Source organism: Pelophylax lessonae (assembly GCF_965119305.1).
Source record: "Pelophylax lessonae genome assembly, chromosome: 9".
NCBI classification, from domain to species: Eukaryota; Metazoa; Chordata; class Amphibia; order Anura; family Ranidae; genus Pelophylax; species Pelophylax lessonae.
Genome location: NC_138776.1, coordinates 94929003 through 94951769, shown reverse-complemented (window position 1 = coordinate 94951769; position 22767 = coordinate 94929003). Strand labels below are relative to the sequence as shown.

The following is a 22767-nucleotide window of genomic DNA, read 5'->3' as shown; positions in this document are numbered from 1 at the left end:
TGAACTGTGAAATACCTTTTTTATAGTTTTACAGGTATTGACTTGGATTTTTAAGGACTATTTATATGGACTTTATGGACCCTTTTGATGAAGGACTTTTAATTTTTTGGGATTCACTTTTTATATGAGCGCTGCAATTTTTTTACACGTGCTATTTAGAGGATTTTTCCTCTGAGGGTGTTTTTTTTCAGGTGAGCTCCAGTTGTTCTCAGTTGAGCTTCATGTTACCTGGTTGGCTATGTTTAGCTTGTTCTGCTGTTCCCACCCCTCATGTTTGTCACTGCTTTGGAACGTCCCTATGGTCATGAAGAGCTGTGGCAGTCCATGAATGAAAGAGAGAAAATCGGATTTATGACTTACCGTAAAATCCATTTCTCTGACGTTCATTGATGGACACAGCGCCCGCCCCTCTTAGGAGTTGGGTTTTTTCTACTGACACTGCTTGTTACAAAACCCAAATACCTATGGCAGGAAGTGGGAGTTTACCCCCCAGGGACTGCCCCATAGGCGTTCTTAAGCTTTTCTCTGCCTAGTGTCCTACTCCTCCTGTAGGGGGCAGTATAACCTTATGGTCATGAAGAGCTGTGTCCGTCAATGAACATCAGAGAAATGGATTTGACGGTAAGTCAAAAATCCCATTTTCACTGTTCATTCACAGACTGGGGTGAGTCCAGGGCGACGTGGGCTCAGATAAAGTGGGTTAAATGTTGCTGGCCCTCAGACTGAGGACATCTAGTAGTAGAAAAATGTACTATGGTGGAAACCTCTGGATTTAATGTTCATATTTTCAGAAAAACTGGTTTTGCTTCTGTTTTTGTAATTAATAAAAAATGCTGCCTGGCTCTTGTTCAGCTTTATTTAAAAAATAAAATAAAATTTGCTTTTTATGCCAGTTTGCAGAAAATTCAGTGCACTCTGCAGTCATACAGCATTTGTCAGAAGAATTTGCTGTGGCGTCTTTGAAAGATACTTCGAAGCTTGTGGCTGTTCCACTCAAACGACACTTTAATGACACTTTCCGGTTTGAATCAGAAAGGCTAAGTGTAGGACACAAGATCTCAGTGACATTATCTTCAGTGGATGCTGATGAACATGGAATCCTATTGGCAGTGCAGAATACCAGCTCAGGAAGGGATAAAGGCAAGATGCCACTGAAGTTTACGAAAAAGCCACTTATTGGAGAACTGATCACCGGGACTGTGAAAAGCGTTAAGCCCACCAGTGTGTTGGTATCTATTATGGATAAACTAACGGGTACCATCCATGCCTCTCAGATCATGGAGAATGTGCTTCCAGGTGCCCTGCCAACATCCAAGCTTAGGCCTAAGCAGAGTGTGACTTGTCGTGTGATAGGAGGAAGAGATATCAAGACCCACAAGTATGCTATCTTCAGATTTTTCATAAGGATTTATGAATGGATCATTTCTATGTGCCCTTTAATATTAATTTTGTTTTGCGTGTGTCACATGACAGGTTCCTTCCCATTACTCACCCACACCTGATGCAGTCAGTTCTTGAACTCAGTGTTCTTCCCAGGTAAGATTTTATTTCACTCATCTGTGTTTGCACAAAGTCCCATCTGTGAGAAAATAAAAACAGAACTATACTTTAAAATGGAAAATGAATGCAAGCAGACAGGATCAGTTTTCCAGAAGACATACTGGGGTTGAATTACTAAAACTGGAGGTGGAAAAATGCTGTAGTATGCCCTAAGTACTATGACATCTGCATTTAGTGTAGTATTGCTTTGATTCAGAGGCAGGTTTTATGTTTTTTTTTTTTTTTTTTTTTCTTGGCAGCCTTTGTTTAGATGGACATGTCTTTTAGATGGATTTAGCTTCCCCTTAATTAGCAGTTTCATAGATAGATGGATAGACAGCTATCTATCTATCTATCTATCACAAAAGTGAGTACACCCCTCACATGTGTGTGAATATTATATCTTATTAAATATTATAGCTTTTCATGTGACAACACTTTGCTCCAATGTAAAGTAGTGAGTGTACAGCTTGTATAACCGAGAAAAGGATATTCCCAGCGAGTATACTCTTAATTTCTGTGCCACATCCCTATAATCGAAGTACAACCAAAAAGATTCCCCTAAGGGTTTGGGACTTTATAGGCACAATTAAAGTGTGATTTTAACACTTTAATTGTGCCTATAAAGTCACAAGCCCTTAGGGGAATCTTTTTGGTTGTAGCTTGTATAACAGTGTAAATTTGCTCTCCCCTGAAAATAACTCAACACACAGCCATTGATGTCTAAATCGCTGGCAACAAAAGTGAGTACACCCCTAAGTGAAAATATCCAAATTGGGCCCAAAGTGTCAATATTTTGTGTGGCCACTATTATTTTCCAGTACTGCCTTAACCCTCTTGGGTGTGGAGTTCAGCAGAGCTTCATAGTTTGCCACTGGAGTCCTCTTCCACTCTTATATGACGACATCACACGACTGGTGGATGTTAGAGACCTTGCGCTCCTCCACCTTCCGTTTGGATGCCCCACAGATCCTTAATAGGGTTTAGGTCTAGAGACATGCTTGGGCAGTCCATCACCTTTACCCTCCGCTTCTTTAGCAAGGCAGTGGTCTTGGAGGAGTGTTTGGGGTCGTTATCATGCTGGAATTCTGCCCTGTGGCCCAGTCTCCGAAGGGAGGGGATCATGCTCTGCTTCATTATGTCACTGTACATGTTGCCATTCAGGGTTCCCTCAGTGAACTGTAGCTCCCCAGTGCCGGCAGCACTCGTGCAGCCCCAGACCATGACACTCCACCACAATGGCTGTGTTATTTTGAGGGCACAGCAAATTTACACTTTTATACCAGCTGTACACTCACTACTTTACTTTGTAGCAAAGTGTCGTGTGTGTGTGTGTGTGTGTTTTTTTTTATTTTTATTTATATATATTTATAATATTCATATCCTATATCATATCAATTTTATTTTTTATTTCAGCCTTTTGAAATCTGAGGTGAAAGTTGGAAAACACAAACCCCTGAATACGTACTCATCGGGTGATATAGTGACCTGCTATGTAGTCAAGGTAAATCTGTAATATGTACGTGAAGGTTTTCATTTATCCAATATTTAGATAGTAGTATTTGGTCCCATGCAACTTGTTCTAATTTGTAGAAGACCGTATACTACTCTTCCAGCTGGCTTCCTCTGGAAGCCTTAATTACTTGCTGCGGTATGCTCCTGACACTCATTATTATAACTTCTTGGAGGAATGAAATATCTTAAACATTACAGAACAAGTGCAGTTCAAAGCAACTGCCCACTATTAGCTAAATCTGCTAAACTTTAGAAATCTCTTATCATGTGACTTTCTTTCTTTGCTAAAGAACATTCTGTGAATGTTGTTTTTTTTTTTTTTTTTTTTCCTTCCGCTAAAGGGCCAAAACGTTGCGCGCCCCCCCCCCCCCTTTTTTTTTTTTTTTTATACAATTGTTCACTTTAGATTTCGTTTTTCAGCATGTTTACCAGCCTGTACTATTTGTCTCTCTTTTGTGCAGTATAACAAAGATAAGCAATATCTGGAGGTAGAAATCTCTACCGGGATTCATGGCAAAGTAGAACATCTGCTTCTGTCATCTGCTGCTAAGGTATGGGCATCATACTTTTCTTTTAAGACCATCTGTTTGCAGATAGGAAGAAATAATTCCATCTTATGTCTTTTATAGATCTTAAAGTGTCCAGGGAAACATTTCAGACCAGGCCAGGCACTCTCCGCCACTGTGGTTGACGTGGCAGACACTCGTAAAAAGCTATCTTTGTCATTAATAGGTAATATACCCTTTTATCAGTGATACCTTTGTGTAAGGTATATAGAAGGTATACATTAGCATTGCTGATGCTTCTATGCTTCTCTTATTTGCTGCAAACTTAATTTTTGTATGCCTTGTACATTTGTCATGTATGTCTATAGATTTCCTCCAAGTGATCAGGCTTTTTTCAGTTCAGCTAACCATAATGTAAACTTAAAATGTCAACACAACATGCACTTTGTGTGAAAATAAACTTTCCTTTATGACACCTTTGTTGCCTTTGACTGAACATCTTGTTTTTACTATGCCAATCTATCTTTATAGACCTTGATGCTCTGACAGTGGGCTGTATCACCTTTGGCTGCGTAAAGAGTGTAATTCCCAGTACAGGCCTACAGATAACCTTACCATTTGGAAAGACCGGAAGAGCTAGTTTCTTCCAATTAAATGATTGCTATGATGAGATCTCCCTGGAGAAGTTCACCGCTGGAATGCTTGTAAGGTTGGCATTTTTTATTTTATTTTTTTCTATATAATCTTAGGTAAACCTAATAAATAAATAAATAAATAAATATATATATATATATATATATATATATATATAATTTTTTTTTTGTATATTTGCTGGATCAACTGTAGCAGTTACAGTAATTTTATGCATAAATCCAGATCTTAGATGGGTATAGCTGAGATTGCTCCTAAGGCAAAGTGACTAGTATAAGTGGAACCTTGGATGTGTCTTAACCAGACGTATTTAAGAAGCTTATTACATTTTAAGAAAGCCAAGGCAACACTGGAAGCATAAATTATAAAGCAGAAGACAGAGCAGAAAGATAGTGAGGAAAGCAAGACAGGATTATGTGTAAGGTGGCAACCTACATACATACATACATACATACATACATACATACAATATCTATCTTGAGTTGTCCAGGCTTGTGATCTGATGTACTTTAAAAATCCTATTACCTTGAGCCTAACAGTGATTGTTATTTTCCTTTTCCAGGTGTTGCATACTCTCTGTTGGAAATAAAATAGATGTGTCCCTAAGAGAATCTCGGTAAGTGGCCCATTTCTACATTCTACGTCTTTTTTGTATGAAATATACAAATTCCTAGATATCCATAACTATATTTTAGTATATTGTGCCAGATTTGTGGCCTAAAGAATACCTAAAAGAAAACTATGTACAGGGGACTATAGGCAAAACAAACTTCAATCCTAAATACATTCAGACAACAAATTCATAATGTACCTTTTTATCAAACAGAAAAGGCTCCTTCTCTGCAATGGGATATATAGAGTATGTAAACATGGGTGTCTTGGTTCCTTGTTTAATCCTTCTTGCCTTTCTAAAAGCAGGAAGGAAGCTGCAGTGTAGTCACAGATCTCAAATTAATTGCTTATATATCCATGGCATAGCCAGCATTAACCACTTCCGGACCGCCCACTGTATATTTCCGTCGCTACTTTTGACGTTTAAAGTAAAAGGGTTATGGATGCAGATAGCTGCCATAAACACTGGTATTTCTCTTACGTCCTCCGACAGTCGCCGCCCACTTCATATTCATCACCAATGGGGTTATGTCCTCTATTCCGTAGGAGTAGCTAGGCAATAGAATATGTTAGTACAAAGACTTTTAACATATCCCACCCCCAGGGGGTGGTCCCCTCAGTACATAACCCTCCACTTCCTGTATCCAACTCAGTTTCATTTGTCTAGCTGTCAGGAGTAGCTGGAAGTTTCTGTGCTGGGGCACCTTGTCTCAGCTCTCTTTCCTTTCTTTGGATTTTATTTGAGTTTTTTCTCTCTTTCTTGTTAGCTGTTATTTTACCAGCGTTAGTTAGTTCTTCGGAAGAAGAGGATCATGCGGGCTGCGTCTCGGGCTGACCCCCCTGGTAGCAGGCTGTGGGTCAGTGGTTTCTCAGCCCGCCATCGAGCGTTCAGTCAGGTATCGCTCCTGAGTTATCTGAACGACCCATCCCTGTTCCGTGCAGGGATGCTAGGTGAGGTGGCTACCTCACCGGACGCTGTGCGGTTTCTCAACCCACCTTCTGATGCGTCTTGTATGCGACTCTCCCTGCCTCATGTACAGCGGTTTGTTCGCCTGTGCGGGTCCCCCACGCCATGTAAGAGGTAAGTGCATTTATGTGGGGACCTGTCTGTCTGGGGGGTGTCAGTCTGGGACTGTGTACCTTGCCCTGTGTTCACACTATTACTGTTTCCCTATCTCTCACATTGCATGCTGTGGGCTGCAGGAGGGGGGGCTGGCTGCACTCTGTGTCAGTTTTCTGTCTGTGTGAACGGCTGTGTGCTGTGGGGCTTGAGTTTCTCATGCTTGGGGCACGTTACAGCGCCGCTGCGGCGGTTTACCATGTTCCTTTTTTGGGCAGATGGTGTGTTTTACTTCACCCTCATGGGGTGTGGGAGCGGCGGTTTCGGCGCCAAAACGGCGCCATTTTGGCTGCGATCGCTCCGGCCGCATGTTTTACATGCATGGCGGCCATTTTCTTGTAGCCTCCATAGGCTTTGATAGAGCGCCCTGTATGCCAGCACTTCCTTTCCTTCAGGAGCACCGCAGGCAGCAGCAGCAGCACCGATCTCTCCAGGTTAATTTCTCTCTATTCCCTGTATCCTGCCTTGGTATACTTGTCCCTGTGGGGGTCCCTTGTGTGGGGTGCTTAGTGTGAGTGGGCTACGATCGCAGCGCTCTCTTAAAGGGGCGGTCACCCATTTATTTTTGCTACTACAGGGGCATGGATTCTCAGGAATGCAAGTTTCCTGCCAATTTAGTGGGAAGCCAGGGGACTGCGGTTTCCCCCCCCGGGGGGGATTTGGCTGCGATGTGGCTAGCCTTGCGACTCAGGTGCAAATGCTGGTGGCTGCTCAATCCTCTAAAAGGCCCAGAGTTTCAATTTCCTCTGATTCAGAGGGTGATGGTACTGGGGCTGCTGTGGCAGAGATCTCCTTATCGGGGTCTCGTTCCTCCCTGGTCCTTATAGGGTCAGAAATGGAGGCTGAGGTAGAGGGGGTTGATAATTCTCCCCCTGGCTCGTCTGAAGAGCTTGCACTCATGGGTGAATTGGTTGCTTCTATCAAGCAAACTCTGCGTTTGGAGGAGGAAACGTGTCCTCCAGCTGCCTTGGCGGCTTATGGGACGCAGAAAAGGCGCAAGTCATCGCAGATGTTTCCATGCACTGATGATTTTCAGCGCGCTGTGAAAGAACAATGGCGTAATATACGCAAACCTTTTGCTGTACCAAGTAGGTTTAAGCTGCGCTATCCTTTTACGCCCGCTACTGATGAGCGTTGGTGTGTCCCACCTCCGGTGGACCATGCGATAGCAGTTTTGAACAAGTCCACTGCGATTCCTGCTGAAGACACCCCGGTGTTCCGGGATGCCACGGACAAGAGGTTGGAGTCCCTTGCCCGTCGTACCTATTCTATTATGGGTTCTATGTTGAAAGCTTTATTTGCTTCACTTATGGCGGCCCAGGCGGTCGCGAGCTGGACGCAGGTGCTTAGGCGTGTCCTGGTGGCTGATTCTGCCCCCCAGGCGACTTTGGATATGGTGGATCAAATCCACCAGGGTGTCATGTATTTGTGTGATGCGGACCTGGATATGGTTCCGTTGGCTGCACGTGTACACAGTGTGGCGGTGTTATCTCGCCGCCTGGTTTGGTTGAAGTGTTGGTCTGTGGATCAATCTTCACGTAAGACCTTGGCCAATCTGCCTTTTGATGGTTCTCGCCTTTTTGGCGAATCCCTGGATGCCCTAATTAAAGGGGTCACGGGGGGTAAGAGCACGCTCTTACCTCAATCCCACAAGACTAAGACGGCTCCGGGAAAAAAGAATGCTTTCTTTCAGCCCCCTCAGGGGTCCTTTCGTGCCTTTCGGTCACACTATAGGGGCAAGCCGTCCAAGGGTCAAGGCTCCCACAAGAAGCCGTGGGCAGGTAAGCAAAAGTCCGGCCAATCCGGTTCTGCGGCCCACAACAGTGCGGCCTGAAGGGGCGCCCTCACCCGAATCACAGGAAATCGTTCGATCTGGCTACAAGATCGAGTTTCTCTCTCGGCCGGAGAGCAGATTTTTTCCCTCAAATATTCTGTTATCCCCGGAGCGTTTGCGGGACCTGCATCTAGCGGTGCAGGACCTGAGGGCTCAGGGAGTGGTGGTCCCGGTGCCTCATCGGGACAGATTTTGAGGGTTCTATTCCAATCTGTTCACCGTGCCCAGGAAGGAGGGCAAGGTGCGTCCGATTCTGGACTTGAAGGCGCTGAACCGCTTTGTGCGGGTGCGCAAGTTCCGCATGGAATCCCTGCGGTCGGTGGTGGCTGCCCTGGTTCCGGGGGAGTTCATGGCTTCCATCGTCTTGAAGGATGCGTATCTTCACATCCCGATTTTCGAGGGTCACCAGAGGTACCTTCGATTCGTCATTACCAATTTGTGGCGTTGCCTTTTGGTCTCGCCTCGGCTCCGAGGGTGTTCACTAAATTGCTGGCACCGGTTCTGGCTTTGTTGAGGGCCCAGGGCATTTCGGTTCTGGGGTATCCGGACGATATTCTGGTTCGGTCTGCGACCAGCCAGAGTCTGGAGAAGGATCTGTCCGTCACGTTGCAGACTCTGCAGGAGTTTGGTTGGACGATCAATTTTCCAAATTCGACATTGTGCCCATCGGTTCGGATTTCTTACCTGGGTATGTTTCTGGACTCTGTCCAGGCGAAGGTCTTCCTGCCGGAAGAAAAACTCGCAGCTCTTCAGGAGGCAGTCAGGTCCCTCAGGGACGTTCCATCTTCGTCCATTCGGACGTGCATGCGGTGTCTGGGATTGATGGTCTCGGCTTTCGAGGCGATTCCCTTCGCCCAGTTTCACACACGGGATCTCCAAGCGGAGATATTGTCCAAGTGGGACGGGCGTCCGCAGTCTCTGGATCTCCAGATGTCATTGAGTTCTCAGATCAGAAGGGATCTTCTGTGGTGGCTTCAATCCCCCTCAGTATCGGGGGGCAAGTCTTTTCGTCCCCTTTCGTGGACGGTGATCACCACGGACGCCAGCCTGTCGGGCTGGGGTGGTGTTCTGGGCGTTCTGTCCGCCCAGGGTGTTTGGTCGACGGAGGAATCCTCCCTTCCGATCAACGTTCTGGAACTGCGAGCGATACTCCTCTGTCTTCGTCGTTGGACGGACAATCTTCACGGCTACCCGGTTCGGGTGCAGACGGACAATGCCACGGCGGTGGCTTGCATCAATCACCAAGGGGGCACCAGGAGTGCCCGGGCGGCTCGAGAAGTGGCCGCGATTCTGTCTTGGGCCGAGACGCATGTCCCGGCAATATCGGCAGTTCACATTCCGGGGGTGGAGAATTGGCAGGCGGATTTTCTGAGCCGCCAGACCCTGGACCAGGGGGAATGGTCCCTTCACCCGGCTGTCTACCAGATGTTGTGCGCGAGGTGGGGTCTTCCGGAGGTAGACCTGTTCGCGTCTCGTCTGAACAACAAAGTACCACGGTTCGTGGCAAGGACGCGCGATCCTCGGGCAGACGCGTCGGACGCGTTGGTTGACCCGTGGCATCAGTACCAACTGATGTATGCGTTCCCATCGATTCAATTGCTGTCCAGGTTCCTTTGCAGGTTACACGCGGAACCGACCACGGTGATTCTTGTGGCACCGGACTGGCCTCGCCGGTCCTGGTACGCAGACCTCGTAAATCTGGCAATCGACGCCCCGTGGCGTCTGCCTCTTCGAGAAGATCTTCTGTCGCAAGGACCGATCTTCCATCCTGCTTTACAGTCGCTGGCCTTAACGGCCTGGCTGTTGAAACCGAGGTCCTGAAGAACAGGGGTCTTTCCCCTGAGGTCTTTCACACCTTAATAAATGCGAGGAAGTCTTCCTCGGGGAAGGTTTATTACCGTACTTGGAAGGCGTATTTTGCCTGGTGCGAATCCAGGGGTTTCTCTCCTGACACTTTTTCGGTGTCTAGGGTGTTGCCCTTCCTTCAGACGGGTGTTGACCAGCGTCTGGCGCTGGCCACGATCAAGGGTCAGGTGTCTGCTTTGGCCGTTCTTTTTCAACGGCCTGTGGCATCTAATTCTTGGTTAGCACTTTTGTGCAGGGGGTACGTCATCTGATCCCTCCTAGGAGGGACCCTCTTCCCCCTTGGGACTTGAATCTAGTTCTATCAGTATTGCAGCGTGCTCCTTTTGAAAGGACCAGGGAGATCTCGCTGTCTTTGTTATCCAAGAAGGTCGCCTTTTTGGTGGCTATCACCTCGGCTCGTCGAGTGTCGGAGCTGGCAGCCTTGTCCTGCAAGTCTCCGTATCTGGTTGTGCATTTGGTCAAGGTGGTCTTGCGACCTAACCCTTCTTTTCTTCCAAAAAGGGTTTCGGACTTTCATCTCAATGAGGACATTGTCCTACCTTCGCTTTGCGCGAAGCCGAAGCATCCGACGGAGGTGCTGCTTCACTCCTTGGATGTTGTCCGGGCGATTAGAGTCTATCTCAAGTCAGATGCCTTGTTTGTCCTTCCGGAAGGTCCTCGGAAGGGCATGGCGGCGTCGGCTTCTACAATCGCCAAATGGATCAGACAGACCATTGAACAGGCCTATGCTTTGAAGGGGAAAGTTCCCCCTGTACCTGTGAAGGCGCACTCTACCAGATCTCTGAGTACGTCTTGGGCCTGTCGTCATGGGGCCTCTGTGGCCCAGGTGTGTAAGGCGGCGACTTGGTCGACCGTACACACTTTCACGATATTCTACAGAGTAGATGTTCAGGCATCGGCTGATGCTTCCTTTGGCCGCCAGGTTCTTAGTGCGGCAGTTCCCTAGAGCCCTTGTTACGGGTTCTTTGGCTTTTTGGGATATTTGTTTTTTCCCTGGGTTTTCTTGCTCCTGTTGAGCGAGTGTTTTGTTCTTATGCCCAACTGGTTTCCTTCCTTTGGTAAGGTTCCTTTCTCTGATGGGGAGACGGCGTTGCCTTGGGCGCGGCTGCGTTCTTCCCACCCCTCATGTTTACACTGCTTTGGGACATCCCCATTGGTGATGAATATGAAGTGGGCGGCGACTGTCGGAGGACGTAAGAGAAAACGGAATTTTTGTAAAATCTTACCTGTAAAATTCCTTTCTCTGAGTCCTCCGACAGTCGCCGCCCCCGCCCCTCTTTTGGGGTTTTGATGTACTCTCTACTGCTATTCCACTGAAACTGAGTTGGATACAGGAAGTGGAGGGTTATGTACTGAGGGGACCACCCCCTGGGGGTGGGATATGTTAAAAGTCTTTGTACTAACATATTCTATTGCCTAGCTACTCCTACGGAATAGAGGACATAACCCCATTGGTGATGAATATGAAGTGGGCGGCGACTGTCGGAGGACTCAGAGAAAGGAATTTTACAGGTAAGATTTTACAAAAATTCCGTTTTTTTTTACACGGCAGGCAATTCCGTTTTCGCATAAAAGTGGTCCCTGCGGCGGAATTGCCATGGGATCACTTTTATGAGTGGCGGGAGAGGTGTATGGGCCTGGTGGGGGCGCCTGCCAGGGAACCCCTTTCTGTTGGGATTGTTTTTGAGCTTCTGGGTTCCCCCCCCTGGGGCACCCGGGAGCCGTGCAGTGCCGCATTTTACTTGTAGCCCTTTATGCTACAGATCGACGGCAATTTTCTTGTGGTTTCCCATTGAAAATAGCAGTGGCCATGTTCTGGAGCTGGATGGGCAGTGAATTCGGTGGTGGGAGCCCCTCCTCGGCCACTAGTGCTGATCCCTGGATATTCCTCTTCCTGATCGTCGCATGGTGTGCAGTTAGTTCGGTGCTGTGATTACCTGACCAGTGGTGTGGTGAGTCTGTGGGGTTCTCTCTCCCTCTCTCGGCTGTAGCAGCGGTAGTGCTCTGTGCTGTGCCTTGTGGTGCTGCCGACCCAGTGGGGTGTTCCTTGCAGTGTTCTACGCTTTTTCGTGTGAGTTCCCCTCTCCATTCATGGAGTCCCTAGAGCATATTTCACCACCTGATCCCCTCTCTGAGACTGTCATGCCCTCTGGGTCCCAACAACTGACTGTACTGACGGCGGTCCTGGAGTCCTTGTCCAAGGTAGATTTGGTCCTGGGCAAACAGGCTAGCAAAAAGCCTTTTTGGTGACTATTACTATCTGTGCGCAGGGTATCGAAACTGGCGGCGTTATCCTGTTGTTCATCTTTTCTGTTGATTCACAAGGATAAGGTGGGGCTTCGCCCCTGTCCATCATTCCTTCCTAAGGTGGTGACTTTTATTTGAATGAAGAGGTTGTGTTGCCTTCCCTGTCTCACAGGCCTCAACATCCAAGGGAAATTGCCTTGGATGTGGTCCGGGCAATTAGGGTGTACCTGTCGGCTACAGAGTTTTTCAGGAAGCCAGACTCTCTATTTGTGCTCAAGGATGGACCTCGCAAAGGGTTGTTTGCTTCCTCTGCGACCATTTCCAGATGGTTCAGGCAGACAGTGGTTCAGGCCTATTCCATCAGGGGTCAGGTTCCTCCTTTCCCTTTCAAGGCACACTCTACTAGGGGGCTTAGTGCCTCCTGGGCCTTCTGTCATCAAGCATCAGTGAGGCAGGTTGGCAAGGCAGCCATCTGGTCATCGGTGCACACTTTTACAAAGTTTTATTAAGTGGATGTGTTTGCATCTGTGGATGCTTCCTTTTTGTCTGCAAGGTTTTGCAGGCTGCTGTTTAAGAGGACCTGATCCTCTTTTGAAGGTGTATTGTTTTCTTCAGGTGAGCTCCAGTTGTTTTGGTTGAGCCCCTGTTGCCTGGTTGGCTAATGTTAAGTCTTGGTAATTTTTTGCTGTTTCCCACCCCTCAGGTTTAACGCTGCTTTGGGACATCCAAATGGGTCAAGAATGACAGGAGCTGTGTTTACGTCAATGAGAAAATGGGATTTTTGACTTGCCGAAAAACCCAATTCTCTGATGTTCATTGACGGACACAGAACCCACCCCTCTTTGGAGTTGTAATTCTCCATACACTGCTGACACTACCCATGGGTGTAGCCAGATGTTTTTTTTCTGCCTAGTGTCCTACTACTGTAGGGGGCAGTATAACCCAATGGTCAAGAATGACAGGAGCTGTGTCTGTCAATGAACATCAGAGACATGGGTTTTTGATTTACCGTAAAATCCATTTTTTTAAATATTATGACTAGATAATTGAGATGGATCAGTTTGTCTGTGAGACTGCATTTACACCTCAGCGTTTTTAATAGGGGGCAGATTTGCCACAATTCTGCCCAGGATTTTAAAGCGCCGAGGTGTAAATGACAAATTTTGAGATGCCATTCATTTCAATGGCACCTAAAATTGCAGTGCGGTTCTCCCACGATTGTCGCGTGATTAATCGCGCTGCAAACTGCATCGCATGAAGCTTCTCGTCCAAAAAAGTTCAAGAGCTACTTTTGGGCAACATGCTTCAAGGCGATGTGGGTTGCTGTATGAATCGCGGGCAGAATCGCAGCAAATCTGCGCCAAGGTATGAATGCAGCCTTACGGAGATAACAAAAGTTCTTCAATCACTAAATATTGATAAATGTTTACAAGCATGTTTGTGAATGTTGCATTCTTCCCTTGTACAGAATAACTCCTGGATGTGTCAGCAAACGGATCGATGAAGACATCTCATCTGTTGACTGTTTGATGGAAGGGCAGCTCATTAAAGGTTTTGTCAGTGCAGTTACGGAGAAAGGTGTGTTTTTCAGGTATGTATTTTCCTTTTGTGTAGTCATGTGGAGTATTGGATGTGGGAGGCCGTTATTATGCCGTGCAGACAAAGAACTAATCGTAATGCTTTGCTCTTATTGCAGGATATCCAGTTCGCTTGATGGCCATATTCTGTTCAAGAATGTCACCTCCTATTATGTTAAAGAGATAGAGATGTATAAGGAACACATTCCTGAAGGAAAGCGGCTTACTGCCAAAATTATTTCGTAAGTTTATTTATTTTTTTTTAATACTTTTTATAAGTTAATAAAGTAAGAGCATGTCATGTACACTAAGGAGTGGATTTACTAAAACTGAAGAGTGCAAAATCTGGTACAGCTGTGCATAGCCAACCAGCTTCCAGGTTTTATTGTCAAAGCTTAAGGCCCCTTTCACAAGGGCTGTACACCCGACAGACTCGGTTTTGCTCAGCGGGGATCGATCCGCCTATCCCCGCTGAGCAGGCGGATGACTGCTCCGTCTCTACTTACTTTGCAGAGACTGAGCTGTCAGAGCCCCGCTCTCCTCTCTGGGAGATTGGATGAAAACGGACCGACTGTCCGTTTTTTCATCCGATCTTATCCGATCCTCCAGGCGGATGGAAAATAGGGTTTCTATCCGTCCGGATTTCACGGACAGGATCGGATAGCAGCAGCGGGTGTCAGCGGAGATGTCTCCGCTGACATCCGCTGCTCCATAAGGCTGCATGGAGTATCTGATCAGGTCCTCCAGAAAAACTGACAGAGGGACTGGATCAGAAAGCCTGTGTGAAAGGGGCCTTACTGAACACGCTGAAGTTGGAAGCTAATTGGTCCAGCAGTGCATGGTAGTGAGATTTTGCACTCTCCAATTTTAGAAAATCAACCCCCATGCCTTCTAGCCTATGGTGGAATTACTCTCTAAAGGCAAGAACTCCAGCCACTGACCAATACATCTGAAATGTTGCGCTCAACTGGATCTGTAAGCATCGTACATCTGATCGCCTATGTTTATTTAGGTAATATTGAAGTCAGTAGTCGGCACTGCCTGAGACGCAGGGACGCGGTTTTCAAAGTGGCAGTCTTCTCCTTGGCTGTGCCCTCTCAGCTCTACTCCCACAAACGGGTACTTTTAGTGCCCATTCACACTAGAAACTGCATGTGACTCACACAGGAATGATGTGTGGTTCCTGCGCAAATCCCATGCAGTTCTGTTCAGTGCAATTTCAGCCCCATTATTTTCAATGGGGTGAAACCGCACTGCATCAAAAGTAGTGCATGCACTATTTTTTTAAATGCACGGCAACCACATTGCATGTTACTTTTGTACCATGGAGGCCATTGTAGGCAAACGCAGTGTGTTTGCAGCCTGTGTTGGGGGGGTGTTTAACTTTGCACTGACCACTGGAGCAGATCGCAAGAGCAGTGAGATAGGAATGCGGTGTGGGAAGCCACACAGGAACAAAGCTTTCCTGCACTGCAATGTAGTGTGAACAAAAAGGCCCTCTAGCATACAGCTGGGGACATACTGCCTCTTTATCAGTGCTGTTTAGATATGTCCATATACCAAGTAGTACAGACTTATGGGAGGTGTTCTGCATGAATGACTGCAGAATCTTCATCCCACACTCCTTTCCCACTCTCTGAGCTGGCAGTTTGCAAGAGTTGCAGACGGTGGGTGCAGAGATATTTCGTGCTGCCTGAACCATGATAATAGACCGCTGGTGTGAGAGAAAAGGGCGTCTGTGGCTGTATCGGTTTCCCTTTTCATCAGCTTGATTGCATGCTGTTCTGTATTAGCCTCCCTCCTCTAGTATAGCTGAGCGCCACTCATCTCTGCATTGCACTAGCTCAGTAACTTCTGCCCCTACACCTCACCCCAGTATAGCATCCTAAAGCTCTTAGTTGTATATGAGCTGAGAGGGAGGAGGTGTGAGGCAGCAAGGGGGACACTGCAATGCATTCTGCCCTGCTATTAGTAATGTATGATTTGTCTTTGTTACTGGAAATCTAGTTCGGCCAGATGCCCTAGTTCACTGGTAATGATTTGTGGCTCCTCTGGATAGAGGATTTTTTTCAGCCCCTGTTATGTCACGGTGGCTACAAAGTTAAATTACTCGAAACAGGTACAAGAATATTGAAAACAAACTGCGATACACTATATAGAGGGGAAAATATAGATAACAAGCTAAGTTAAAATGCTGAGTGGAGTTCAGATTTAGGACTAATGTCACGGCAAACTAAAAAAACCTGCAGCATCTCTGCAATACATGGAAACCTTTCCTGTGCTTTATTGATCTGCGTGTGTGTTCCGAGTCCATGTCAAAGTATTGAGCCCAGAAACAGCCAGACAAGTAGCAATTTCGAAAGGTGGTCAGCAATGGCAGTCTTATTACTTTTGTCATACATGTTCCCTTTAAAAAAAACAGGCCACATGGGTCATTTAAAATGTTTTAAATATTCAATACAGATTATTCTGGAGCTCATATTATACAAACAGATGCTAAAAATATGTATTTATCGCCACTAGGCTGAATTGCTTGCTGAAGTTTGTGTAATTGTATTTTTCTTTTTTTTTAGCATAGATAAAGAGAAGAATCACATAGAGCTGTCACTTCTTTCTAATGATACTGGAAATCCTGATGTTATCCCAGAGTCTGCTGGCTTCAGCTTAAGGAGGAAGAAGGGAGAAAAAAAGAGAAGACGAACAAACTCTGAAAGTGAAGTCAAGGTATTGTAGCACATGGCCAGCAGATGGCGGCTCTGTGCAGATGGGCTTTCAGTGCTCCTGACACAGACGTGCACTGGGCTAGAAGAATACTAGATGAATGCTTTGTAATGCTTCTCATTGCATATTGTTTGAGACAGAGTCTCTGTGTATTCCTTAAAGTTCATACACCAGCTGCACTCTGTGACTGTTAAGAATATAAGAATAAATGGTCAGTTAATGGAATCTGCTTCAGCACTGAAGCACAAAGCACCTTTTATCATTGTGTATAGTTTAGATATGAGGACCAATTAAAAAAAAAAAAAGAAATGAAATTGTTAAACTAAAACATAAATATAACAAAGCTGACCTGTTGTCAACATAGGCAGCAAAACAAATGTCTGACCTTTTTATTTTTTGTAATTGGTTCCAGTATCAAACTCTTTACATACCGATAAATGTTACTACATTTGTGCTACTAGTGCTCTGCTGTTTTCGCTTTGTGGCTAAAAGTAATAGTTTTTGATTCTTTTAGTACTGTATTGTCTTTCAGTCACTTGTTATTGTAACAAGTAAAATAAAATTACTCAGCAATAATACTTTATACTTACCAATTATTAGAGCTCTAAAAAGAAGAAATCCCAAGAGTCCCAGGATGACGAAGACAGTGGAGTTGAGGTTCATTATCAAGAACAGATGACAGAAAATGAGGAAAAGGTTAGAGAGTTCTGTTATTGCTTTCATTCTTATTGCTCTTTGTTAATGAGAAGTTTGTTATTGCTATTATAGTAGAACTAAAGGAAAAGCTTGTATAGAGTAAGGAATGTTTATAACCCCTCTTCTCTTCTCTTTTTTTTTTTTGCTATCATTTGAGAGAATTCCTTACACTTCCTGTCCCAAAACAGGAAGTGAGAGAAAATGCCTTCAAAGTGGGGGAATCCCTGTGTGTCACCCGTACTAGTGTCCTCATTGGAAGATATCCCCACTATTCCTGTTCTAGGGACAGCCGAAAATTTTGGAATTTTTTTTTACTTTACAAGACTGATTGTACGAATCTCTCTAATGGGGGGGAAAAGACAGCTTTAGTTATGCTTATTATTTGTATTCGTTGTTTATGATGGACTTTCCTAAAAATTGTTAAAAATCTGCTACCATTCTTCCTATCAAACTCAAAATGAAGTGGTTTGTTTTTAGCCCAGATTCACACTAGTGCAACTTTTAAATGTCTTTTGAGTTGAAAAGACTTGCATGACAAGGAAAATCACATTGTTTTCAATGGTGCCCTTCCTAATCAATGCAACTCAGCATGGCTCGATTTTTGAATAAGGTTCCTGTACCACTATGTTGCCAATCCAGTGCAATTTCAGCCCCATAGAAGTCTGTTAACTCACAGAAGTCCCATTAGATAACAAGCAATTATTTTAAGACTTTTGACTTTGATGAGATCAGTTTGTGCGGTATTTTTATTTATTTATTTATTTATTTATTTTTTTTCAAAAACCCTTCCCTCTCCTCCCAGAATATCCTTGCTGCCTCCCCTCCCAAGCACATTCTTTTCACATCTGAGTGTAGCGGAAATTACGATTGCGTTTTTTCTTGTGCGATTTTCACAAGTAAAGCACGTCGCACATAGGACAGTTCATTCATGTAAATAGGTTGACCTACGCGTTACGCCCCAAAGTAGCTCAAGAACCTTTTCGTGGAGTTTCCTGCATTTTTTGAGTGCTTGCTTGTAGTGTGTTTTGTTGTCCGACAGACGTGTGGCAAAACATGTATCTGCTAACTGCAATTGGCATGTCATTAACAATTAGGCTGTAAGTAACATCTGTGCGTTATCAAAAGCGTGTCAATCCGCTCAGAAGATGTGCACTCTGGCACGCATTTCGGAAGCAAGCTTCAAACGCGCATCGTGCTTGCGTTGCCATGCATTTACATTTTACATGCTTTGCCATTTTTTTGTGGGCTGGCAAGCGTTGGGAAACGCTGAGATGTGAATGGAGCCTTATTGTTAATGACACCCCAATTGCAACTAGCATGCCATAATGACAACATAAACCCGATGTGCGTTTACCATACATTTCCAAAATGCGCAGCAAAGTGCGTGTTTTCTGTGCGACATTTGGCACCTAATTGGTAATGACACCCCAATCACGATTAGCCGATGCGTGATTTGCTGCAAGACAAAATGCTCTACAAAAGTGTGGCTCTTCACGACCAAAAAGGTCCTTGTGTTACTTTGTGGAGTTTTCACATGCCTGAAGAAGGGGTCCTGCGCGGCTCCAAAATTTTGCACTACTCTGTCTATAATGTGATATTTCTTCAATAAAAAAAATTTGGACTTAATTGACGATCCGTGGTGTGCTGGCGAGTAATTACATTGTGTCGTGCTCCAGTATCCAGCTGGTGGTTGCTACAGGACCCAGTTCTTCTGAGAGCACTTTCCAGGAATGTGTGCAATAGGAATATGGACTAAGGGATTTTGGAGGCGTTTGTCGCTAGTAGTGCGACACATGTTTACTTGTGGAAAAACATAGGGGTGCACAAGCAGGAACACGCATTTCTACTACACTCAGGTGTAAATGGAATGTGGTTGGGAGGAGAGTTTTGAGGCAGCAAGGATGACCTGGGATGAGAGGTGTGGTTTAAGTAAAGGAGGAAAAAACCCTGATCTCATCAGTGGCATAGGAATTGCTTCTTATTTAATTCTGATGCGACTTCTGTGAGTAGTCACCTTTAAGTTGCATCAAAGTCTCAAGCAAGTTGCACTATATAGTCGCATTGGAAATTGCATGCATTAGTGTGAATTGGGCCTTATATTTTGACTTGTGGCTGATATCCTGTGCTTTTACTTACAGCCCAGCGTAAAGCCCAGCCTGGGCAATTGTTTTTGGGCTGTGCCCAGACTGCATGGGTAACTGCTTGCTTTGTCTAGGGGTGAACACCGAGCCTTTACTCACCCGATCCTTCAATTGATATCTTGGCTCTCCAACCACCTAGACAAAAATAAATTTGCCTGGTAGTTCAGCTTTAAGCTGCATTGGCTCAGGACTGATAGAAAAATGTTGCCATACACTGTGAGCAGTTCCCCACACAGCTGTGACAAATTGGAATGTGACAGCGGGTGTGGGGGAAAAGAACCCGCACCAGCTGTGATGGTGGAGGAGGAGGAGGTAATACGGAGGCATTGTGCTCCAAAAGTGAATTTTGCCTTTTAAAGCAGGAAGGAAAATGCAAATCTTTCAACATATAATTTAGGTGTTCCCATAGAGAAAAAGGCAAGTAATGGTAGACAGTGCTTACATTTTACTTTGAAAATAAACTGGTGGATTAAGGTTTTTTTAATTTTCTAATTTTTTTTTTTTTGTTCTGTAGAAAGAAGCTAGCAATAAGCCTCCAGCACCCCGGTTACAGGTTTCCTCTGGCTTTTCTTGGGACGTCAGTCTGAATACTCTCAAAACTTCTTTAATTGATGGAAAGGAGAGCAGTTCAGACAGTGAGGAGGATGAAGAGGAGGAGCGCCCCAAGATACAGAAAGTATGTTTATTGCAATGATTTAGGTCTTGGATATTGTCTTCTAGTTTCATTATTTTATCAGCTGGTTCTAATTTTTCTATTATCGTTTTTATTTTTGTTGAATTTGTAACCTGTTTTCCTGGATCACCTGAACTAGTATATGTGCTTTCCACTGTTTGTCTAGTGGTTCTCGTGTATCTGTCACCAGTTTTTATAGAAGTGACAGCAGTTGGGTGAACTGACTGAACAGAGCAACAATAGAGCTAACAGAATTAGCTTGATTTCTGAAGTGCAAGTTACATTGTTGTACTGTAAAGAGGAGCTCCAGTCTCCTGTGTAAAAATTAAGTCAGCAGCTACAAAAACTATAGCTGCTGACTTTTAATAAACAGCAACTCGCCTGTCTTACGATCCAGTGATGTGCTCATACCTGCCGTTTTCACCTCACATCTTCTGTCTTTTGGACTCGGCATCTTAACTGTAGGCACCCAGCTGTGACAGCTTGCGGCTGCACAGCCGAGTGCCCGCTGTGTGTGTGCAAGCTGTGCTGCGCAACGTGAATGGTCACACAGTCTTCTGGGACCGGTCATGTGTCTCATGAGAGGGGGGAGGAGAATTTCCGATTGCCTAGCTGATCAGAGTGGATGTGGGAACCGGTTACCTGCCAAAAATCGGTTACCCGATCCCCTCCCCTAAAAGTTTAAAAACTGGAGGAGGCCTTAAAACAGGACTCCCCCCCCCCCCCCCTTTTGGGTGGAGCTCTGCTTTACTGCAACCATTTGATTACTTCAGTGTGAGATAATGGCTTAACAATTTTTTTGCTAATAATAATGTGTAAAGTGACTTGTGCAAATTGAGAATTATGTCACCATTCTGCAAAGAGGATATCTAAAATCTTAGTATAATTTATTTTGATGACAAATGGGTCTTTTCTGAATTTTTTAAATGGCCATTTCATCTTACAGCACAAAAATGGGTGATTATTTTTGATTCAAGTGTTAGGCTATATGACTCATTCACACAGGCACTCAGTCCGGTGGCAGCTTATCTTTTTGTACTAGCGCTGAGTTGCATGCAGGCAGCCTTTAAAAGTGAATTAATTCACATCCGCCGTACAGACTTCCTCAGAGCCAAGTTTGACAGATACAAAGGAACGGGTGCATGGCCTGTGACACAAACCTTATGTACCAGGTTGTGCACCCGTCCCTGTATACCTCTTAGACTCTGTTGTGTGGGGAAGTCCATACAGCCTGTGCATATCCATTCACTTTACTTTTATAGGCTGCCTGCATGCGGCTTGGCACTTGTATAAAAAGATAATCAAACTGCTCTTTATGCTGTGCAAGGCTGAGCTCCCGTGTGAATGAGCCCATGACCTAATAAGATGTCAATGACACACTGTTTGATATCTGAAGTATCTAAGCAAACCTTGTGTCCCTGAGGGGAGATGTCCTAATTGATTTCTGCTATGAGAAATAATGTTGATTCATGAAATGTGTTGCTAAACCTGTAAAACACAGAAGCAATATTGTTGTTTTTTTTTTTTTTTAAACTTCTGGTCCACCCAACATGCCAAAATTGTAAACCCTGAGACTCCGTTACATTAACTGATGGCATTAATAACTGATGGCATTAAAACCTGTGGCCTTCGGGACCTTATTGTCAGCACTGAGCTGGCCAAATCTAGAGTTAAAGTGGTAAATGCCTTCATGGTATTTTCCTTGCATGGTTATGCTTATTTCATTTTTTAAAGATATTCAGTATAATCAAGTATTTACTGTGAGTATTTGCATTCACAACATTTCAGACGAAGAGCAACCAGAAACAGGGAGCAGAGAAGAGACAAGCTGGAAAAGAGGCCAAGGATCCAAGTCAGCAACCGCAGTCCATTAATGAATTTGAGCGCCTTGTCCTCAGTTCTCCTAATATCTCTGCTAACTGGATTCAGTACATGGATTTCCACCTCCAGGCCACTGAGCTGGAGCAAGCACGAGCTGTGGCAGAAAGAGCCCTGCAGACTATTTATTTCAGGTAATGTTAGACATATGCTGATCAGCCATAACTTTATGACCAAAGACCGTTTAAGGGAATAAGACTATCTTGTTACAATGGCATCTGAATGTTGGTGGGATATATAAGGCAGCAATTATACATGATGTCCCTGAATTAGATGTTTTGAAAGCATAAAAAAAATGGAATAGCAGTTTGTTGTGTATGGGGCTGTGTAGTCGCAGACCGGTCAGGGTGCCCATGCTGACCCCTGCCCACAGCCAGAAGTGCCTACAGTGAGCACATGAGCATCAAAACTGGATCATGGTGCAATGGAAAAAGGTGGCCTGGCCTGATGAATCAAGTTTTCTTTTACATCATGTGGATGTCCAGGTGCATTTGTGTCCCTTACCTGGGGAAGAGAAGACACCAGGATGCAGTATAGGAAGTAGGCAAGCTGACGGAGGCACCGTGATGCTTTGGGCAATGTTCTGCTGGGAAACTTTGGGTCCTGTCATTCATGTGGATGTTACTAGACATGTACCACTTACCTAAACATTGTTACTGACCGAGTACACCCCTTCATGGAAAAGGTTTTCCGTGATGCTAGTGGCTCCTTTCAGCAGGATAATGCAGACTGCCACACTGGAAAAATGGTCAGAGGAACACAATGATTTAGAGGTGTTGACTTGGCTCAATATTCTCCAGATCTCAGCCCAATGGAGCATCTGTGGAATTTGCTGGGAAAAATATGCGATCCATAGAGGCCCAACCTTGCAACACACATGCCTTAACCACTCTGGAACTGTGCTATAGCCAAAAGATGGCTACAGCACAATACTATAGTTCTGGGAGGGCTTTCAAAGAGGTCCTTCCAGATTCCCGCCCTCTGCAGCACACATCAGGAGCGCTCTGTGGTCTCTGTGTGCTTCGGGGTAAACGGCCAATCACAGCTGATCAAATGTAAACAGACTTGCCGCTTATTGGCAGTCCTTTCCTCATGCACTGTGTGTGTGTGAGGAAAGGTGTGCCGATAACCGGCAAGGCTGTCAGCACACTGTTTACACTGATAATCAAGGCACTGATGATCAGTGCCCTG

General features: G+C 45.1%; 1 protein-coding gene across 1 annotated transcript in view; it reads left to right on the top strand.

Annotated features, from left to right (window-relative positions):
• Positions 1 to 22767, top strand: part of PDCD11 (programmed cell death 11) — an 86419-nt gene that overhangs the window by 43676 nt on the left and 19976 nt on the right. The window contains exons 19-31 of the mRNA XM_082268407.1: positions 894 to 1378; positions 1474 to 1536; positions 2956 to 3043; positions 3516 to 3605; positions 3684 to 3786; positions 4092 to 4269; positions 4774 to 4827; positions 13359 to 13481; positions 13587 to 13709; positions 16041 to 16191; positions 16789 to 16884; positions 19540 to 19701; positions 21487 to 21710. Coding sequence (XP_082124533.1) covers positions 894 to 1378; positions 1474 to 1536; positions 2956 to 3043; positions 3516 to 3605; positions 3684 to 3786; positions 4092 to 4269; positions 4774 to 4827; positions 13359 to 13481; positions 13587 to 13709; positions 16041 to 16191; positions 16789 to 16884; positions 19540 to 19701; positions 21487 to 21710 — 1940 coding nt within the window. The remainder of the gene's footprint in view (positions 1 to 893; positions 1379 to 1473; positions 1537 to 2955; positions 3044 to 3515; positions 3606 to 3683; positions 3787 to 4091; positions 4270 to 4773; positions 4828 to 13358; positions 13482 to 13586; positions 13710 to 16040; positions 16192 to 16788; positions 16885 to 19539; positions 19702 to 21486; positions 21711 to 22767) is intronic.